The sequence below is a fragment of the Palaemon carinicauda genome, chromosome 23 (assembly GCF_036898095.1).
Source record: "Palaemon carinicauda isolate YSFRI2023 chromosome 23, ASM3689809v2, whole genome shotgun sequence".
Classification (NCBI taxonomy): Eukaryota; Metazoa; Arthropoda; class Malacostraca; order Decapoda; family Palaemonidae; genus Palaemon; species Palaemon carinicauda.
Genome location: NC_090747.1, coordinates 38214118 through 38221617, shown reverse-complemented (window position 1 = coordinate 38221617; position 7500 = coordinate 38214118). Strand labels below are relative to the sequence as shown.

Genomic DNA, 7500 nt, shown 5'->3' with positions numbered 1-7500 from the left:
TGTATTTTATTTTAATGAGAACCTTTGGATTTGCTTTTAGATGTTTTTGAGTAAATGTAAATTTGTAGGTGGTGTTGTATTCGTTTGTAATTGCATATTTTGTCTCCTATACCCCTAGATAAAACCTGACAGCTTTTTGCTCAGGGAATTAGGATCAACTTTTGATCAGAGCTATTACCATGCTTCTTTTTTTTTTGGAGGGGGGGGGCTTAGTAAGTGCGATTACCTTATTCATTGAACTTTGTAAAATTATTCAAAAGCTGTTGAGTTATATGAAATTCCTTGTATTTGTCTTTTATGTAATCACCTCAGATATATTAAAGTTTTAGTTATATTATTCCATTAGATTTTAAATTCAAGAGATGCATTTTGCAATCCCTGTATTTCATTTATTTCCCTATTTCAATTTCATAGTTGGTGACAAGATTTGATAAATTCATATTAAGTTATTCATAGAAAATGGGGTAACAAACTGCAGTCTTCTAAGGTCGGAAACAACTCAATATGTGTGTGTGTGTGTGTGTGTGTGTGTGTGTGTGAGAGCAGAGAGAGAGAGAGAGAGAGAGGAGAGAGAGAGAGAGAGAGAGACTTGTATCTCTCATCGTATCTTCTAGGAAGTTATGGTCTGCGTTTAGCAGATGAAACGACTGGAGTGGTGGTACAATCAGTTTTTACTTGATTATAGAACCACTGATATTTTGTTATCCTCATTAACAGTAAATGAAGATAATCTCCATGTAATTTTCCATCTTTTTTCACTAGAGCTTTTATCTTCTTGGCCCTACGAACCGAATTTAGAATAAGTTTGGTATTTTTAGTTACCCAACGTAGTTTGGAAATTTGTTACCTAGAATCAAACCAGTCTATACTATCAGTGTTTGTGTTGAATTATTGTTATAGCTCCTCTTTCCTTTTTCGAGAAATTTTACGGTGCTATTTTTATTAAACTACACACACAACACACACACACACACACACGCACACGCGCGCGCGCGGCGTTGAACAAGACGACGGGCAATCCTTCTCTCTCTTTGCCAATGAAATCTTATATAGAGTGCTGAAATAATTTTTGTGAACAGAGATAGTTAAATGGAGTGATTTTTTATCTCCTTTAAAATGATGAAAATATACGTTGACATTATTGTTATTATTATCAATAGTATGTTTAGTAGAGTGATTTTTTTTTCTTAAGATATTCCACCATGTCTGCTGAGAGTTATGATAATAAAGGCGTTTTGTATGAGACTGTTATGAGAGAAACTGAATCTATTTTTGTAACCAGATACAACATGCCGTGTAGTCTGCTAAGAAAGCAATTGACTTGTACAGAGTCTGCCTTAAGGCAGCCACCCGTTTGAGATACTACCGCTAGAGAGTTAAGGGTCCTTTGGCTGGCCAGACAATACTACAATATATCTTTCTCTCTGGTTATGGTTAATTTTGTCGTTGCATACACATACACGAATAGCCTGGCCTATTCTTTACAGACTTTTCTTTTTCCTTATGCACCTGACAACACTGAGATTAACAAACAATTATTCAACCAAAGGGTTAACTACTGTACTGTAATTTTTCAGAGGCCACTTTCCTCTTGGTAAGGTTAAAGAAGACTCTTTAGATATGATAAGCAGCTCTTCTAAGAAAAGGATATTTCAAAATCAAAACCATTGTTCTCTAGTGTTGGGGTAGTCCCATAGTTTTGTACCATGGTCTTCCCACTGTCTTGGGTTAGAGATCTCTTGCTTGAGGGTTAACCCCGGTACACTATTCTATCCTATCTTTCTTCCTCTTGCTTTGTTGAAGTTTTTTATATTTCATAAAAGAAATAATTATTTCAACTTTGTTTCTGTTCTTAAAATATTTTAGTTTTTCTTGTTTCCTTTCCTCACTGTGCTATTTTCCCAGTTGGAGCCCCTAGGCTTAAAGCATCCTGCTGGTCCTACTACTGATAATAATAATAATAATAATAATAATAATAATAATAATAATAATAATAATAATAATATTAATAATAATCAGTAGCTTCTGAACATTGTCAAGATATTAAGGGTCAGGTTTTGAATGGACACTGTAGCCAGGATTCAGAGTGAGACAGTACGAGCATCAGGAGACCTCCAGGAACGAATTAAAGAATAATAGAACAAGTTCTTAAAGCATTTTATTTGTCAAATATATCTTTCCACTGCTATAAGCACAGGTCATGGCTCTAACCTGCTTTGCACTCAAACATCAGTGTCTGACAGGAGACACTACAGGACATTATTATTATTATTATTATTATTATTATTATTATTATTATTATCATCATCATCATCATTATTATTATTATTATTATTATTATTATTATTATTAATTATTATTATTATTATTATTAAAGCTTACGGCCTTAGTTTGAAAATTAGTTGCACTAAGCCCAAGGGCTTATACAGGAAAAAACCAATAAGGAGAGGATACAGGGAAATAAATAGACGGCGATTGAAATGATTGAATAATGTTGAATATTTAGAATCAGTAAAAAAAAAGAAAAAAAAAAATAGAATAGATATGTCATAATTATATAAACTATAAAGTGAGAGTTTTGTTACCCCTGTTCAAAAAAAAAATCAGTTTCCAAGTTTAAACTTCTGAAGTTTATTTCCGATTCAATAAAGAGGGTAATCAAACATTTTGTTTAAGCCTCAAAATATAATTGGACATGCAAATTTGAAGATGACAATCACCGAATTATTGATTTTTGAAGAAATATTAATATGAACTTGGGATATGTTCTCCCAGAAAAAAGCCTATAATGAAAGATTTAAAAGAAAATGGTAATTACAATCCATTTTCACACGTGTAAGTAAAACCAGATGATATTGCCATGTTTCTACCAAGTCATGTTCAAATCTGAATACATCATTTTATAAGAGACACTGGAATTCAGGACATCAATCGGGAATACAGGTTTCTCACAGATGTACCTGTTGGCAAAATAAAATAGGAATTATATAACTTTTGTTTTGAAGGAAACTTTTATTTTGATACCGGAATCTCAGTTGATTTTTAAACTCTTGATTGTACAGATGTTGATAATGATATTTCATCTTCATTAAACCACTAGGCAAATCAATATGCAGTATAGAGCAATGTAATTTCAAATTATGTAGGTGTTAGGTGCAGCATTTTAAGATATTCTGTTTCTAATCAAGAACTGTCACTAAGTTAAGTAAAATGTTACGTCTACTTGGACGGTTCTATACTTTACCCTTGTTTCTTGTAGCAATTTGAGTCGTTCCAGCGATCGTCCTTTGCACGCCAGTAATGGATACATCTTTCCTCACTATAGTCCGGCTGACTCAGGAGCCCACCTGGAAGGAAGGTAAGACACAATACTTGTCACTACTTTATTCTTCCTCCCTTATATAACACACGAACAATACGTGGATGTCGTTTTAAGTGGTGTTCCAAGTAAAAATACCAGACCCCCAATTATGTCCTACATTGTGTTGACCTAACTCACTCAATTTACAGTTTAACCCTTATTCTGTTATCTGTCCACACACTCCACCAGCCAATATCAGGTAATCCTGCTACAACCTCATGACTCTAACATATACAGCACACTCCCATTCACATGATCATATGCTAAAATTCACAAAAGGTCCTCTGAGGTCAAGAATGTCAATTCCCGCTCTTTTCCACATCCCCGATAACATCTCCCCGCTTCATCCAGGCATTGCACCAGCTCTCATTTTTCCCTCAGACTTCAGATTTCCAATCATAAGACTGATTCCAGTGTCATTTGCATCTACCGACTTGGAAGGAGAGGAAATTAATCCAGGCCTATAACTGTAGAGGACAAAATTGATGGAATCCAAGTTGTATTTAAAGAATGTTTACTGTCAACCAATATATGAGATATTGGATTTTTTTTTCTTTTGCTCCTTGCCCATATGCGTGACATTTTGAACATATCGATTTATTATACCGATGGTGAACTCCTCAGACCTACCTAGGATCTCGATTTTTCTCCACTTCATCAGACAGTGATAAAGCTTCCTCATATTTGTTACTGCTTCCCATTTAGGCCTACAGCTTCTTTAACTTTGTAGTTCCAGTTGTTTCATGGTAATAGGTTAGCAAAGCACCAACCACCCGTTGAGATACTACTGCTAAAGTATCAGTGTGTCGTATGACTGGCCACGGAGTACTAAAGAGGATCCCTCTCTGGTTACAGCTTATTCTTTATACATTATCCTCTTTCCTCATACTCCTGACAACACAAACATAACCAAGCAACTCTTCTTTAATGAAGGGATCAACTACTGCACTCTCATTGTCCAGTGGCTACTCTCCACTTTGTAAGGATAGAAGAGACTATTTAGTCTTGAATAGCGCCGTAGGCTCTGTATAATGATCATCCAACGTCGCGGATTGAAGTTCTTTTGCTTAAGGGTACACTCAGGCGCAATATTTTTATGTTTCATTTTTTTCTTTCCTCACTGGGCTATTTTCTTTTGTTAGAGCACTTCCTTGAGCTTGTAACATGCTGCATTTACAACTAGGGTTGTGGGTAAGGCAATAGCAACACCAACAATAACCACAGCAACCACAACATGAATAATAATAATAATAATAATAATAATAAATAATAATAATAATAATAATAATAATAATAATAATAATAATAATAATAATAATAATAATAATGATATTGTTCTAGCAGACTAATGTAAAAATATATTTTCAATCTTACCATGATTTGATCATCTTGTAGGGAGTCCCGTCAGTCCAAACGTAGGTGTCTTCCACATCCAGGTCATTCAATCCTACCCAGGCATTGTGACCCTTCACAAGATCTGCAAAGTAAATGAGTGAATGATCTGAAAACCTGTCTTTATATTCGTCTCTATAACATAAGATATAAGTTTTAAAATGCCTTCAAAGATATTCTTTCCTAGAAGATTGCAAGGGAAGGTGGTCAAAAGCTCCTGTGATTTAAGATGTAGACTAAATGGCTGTGCTCGATGACACTGTTTAGATAGGAAGAAGAATGAGAAAAAACAAATTAAAGCTTGTGCCTTTCCTTACATGCTACAATCAATTATTGTTATTTAACTTTTATAGTATTCAAAGAAAACTTTAATATGGAATATAAATTCTGTACATGCTCAATAAAAAGCATCAGTTTTCTCAATTAAACACGAAATATTACTAAATTTGAATTTGTTAAAACTGAAAATTTTCTCAAGGATATGTGGCAAAAATTATTCTAACGAAAGTCGTAAACGATCATCTTGAATTCTTTCCATATGTAGTGAACACTACAAAATATTTCATGATGCTAACGACAGATGTCTCTGTCTATTGTTCTTATTGTTGCGTTGTAGTCACTCACCCATATTCAATAAAACCAATTGTAAACTCTACTGAAGAGTTATTATTTAACACCAGTCAGTCTTTTTAGCAATAATTTTATGATTCTGAATAAAACAATATTGTAAACATAAGATAAGTTTTCTGGATAAAGATATAGAAAAACGAGAAGAGAATGTGAGAGGTTTCACAGTTGGTTTCTTAATACTGTATTTCCCAAAGACGTTACCGGTAAAAATGTTCTTAGAATTATGACTTCTTTGGCAGACCTAATCCAATAGATATTACTGCTTATGCTCATGTGGATACTTACCACGCAGGAAGTTATACTCTTCATCAGTAGTTACTTTGACCAATGTCAGAATTCATAGCAATGCATTTCTCCCGACTTTCTTGCCAAGTGAAATTGTCTTTACTGAAGAAGTAACAGGATTGTCCAAGCTTAAGCCAACCCTCATCACATGGAAGATAATCTGAAAGAGATTAAAAGTTCCTTTTAAGTGAGTGATGAATGTCATTATGGCTTACACCACTCACAGGTGTTTTCACAAGGCCAAATCAGGGTCTTGCTTTCTGTGAGCAAATTTAAGTCTTATTTCACATCAAAACACTTGATTCCAGCTGTAGTATCTGCGAATGAAACTTACTGGTTAGGTTACACCTTTCTAAAGTACTGACAAATTTTCAAGATTTAAATGATATCATCCCACCTGCAGTCTAGCACCTGTTTTCATTTCATCTTGAAAGGGTAATTGTTTGTTTATCATGACAAGAATTCTCCAGTTACATTTAAACTATTTTCTTTCCTCCATTACTAAGTCATGGCAAGTTTTTTTTTTCTTCATTAACAAACATATACATTGTCCCAGACTGGTCTTTTTTCCGTGACATGTTTCATATCCTCAGTCAAGCGTGCACTGTATACTTTCTCTCTCCGGCGTCAAGTGATCTGTTCACATGCTTCTCAGAAACACCTATGTTAACGTCACCTGGTTACCAAGGAACCGCATTTCTTTTTTTTTTTAATCAGACTATTGAGACATTTGCTTACATTATGCAATTTGAATTTTAAAGATAATGGAGTACTTGCTAATTTCTATGTTATCATTGCTATTACTAGCTGAGCTACAACCCTAGATGGAAACCAGGTCTTCCTAATCCCAAGAGCTCAAACAGCGAGAAATAGCTCAGTTGGGAAATTAAATAAATAAACAAGACAAGTTATGAACTATCAATATGGAATATTTTCACAAAATTTAAATGTTTTTTTTTTTCATATAAACTCTATAACAGGAGACTTACGTCAGTCTGTGTATCATAAAATTATTTACTGTAAAGTCTTAACTATTGAATTTCAAACAATTTAACTGCCTGATTATGAAAATAATTCCACAACTTGGTGGTAGCTGTAATAAAACTTCTAGAATACTGAGTAGTATTGACCGTTATGTTGGATAAGGTATGACTAATACCATGCATTAGGAGCTGGATGGTACTCTCTGGGAGATGTTAATGCAAAGGATGAACAGAACTATTAAAATCTTATGCATCATGTATAGAGAACAAACAAAACAAAAGTGCTGGACATTAATATCAAGATATGCAATAAGAAATGTGACAGATCATAAGTTCTTGACCAACAAATTAATAAGAAATTCAACAGCTGAAGACCAGACAGGAGGCAAATGGCAGAAACAATTTAAAATAAAGAGTTAGAACACTTCTTCAGAATAGATCGATCTTCAAAAGCTCCTATATACGGCCAGTAACATTATTTTTGTGCAATTGAAGAAGAAACCGAGCTAATGTGTTTCTTAAAAGTAAATTTGCTATCAAGAATCACACCTAAGATTTTAAAAGACTCCTATAGAGTTAACGAAACATTGTCAATACTGAGATCTGGATGTTTAGGAAATACTGCCCTGGGCCTACTCACAATCATACTTTCATGCTCCATAATTTACACCCTGCACTAATTTAAGCTAGATCTCTCTGGGGTTTTGCAATCATAGATCTTCATTCAGGAGACTAAAGCAAGGAGACTGAAGCAAAGATGGTAGTATCATCTGCATATACAAAGAGATGGTTTTTTGTGACAAACCAAATATCATGTGTATATATTATGAGAAGTACTGAGCTTAGGTT

The 7500-nt window shown here is 34.1% G+C and overlaps 1 protein-coding gene across 1 annotated transcript in view; it reads right to left on the bottom strand.

Annotated features, from left to right (window-relative positions):
- Nucleotides 1-2655: 2655 nt before the first annotated feature.
- Nucleotides 2656-7500, bottom strand: part of LOC137617106 (perlucin-like protein) — a 283984-nt gene continuing 279139 nt past the window's right edge. The window contains exons 6-7 of the mRNA XM_068346946.1: nt 3245-3335; nt 2656-2960 (exon numbers count right to left, since the gene is read on the bottom strand). Of these exons, the coding sequence (XP_068203047.1) occupies nt 2867-2960; nt 3245-3335 (185 nt within the window). The 3' untranslated portion in view covers nt 2656-2866. The remainder of the gene's footprint in view (nt 2961-3244; nt 3336-7500) is intronic.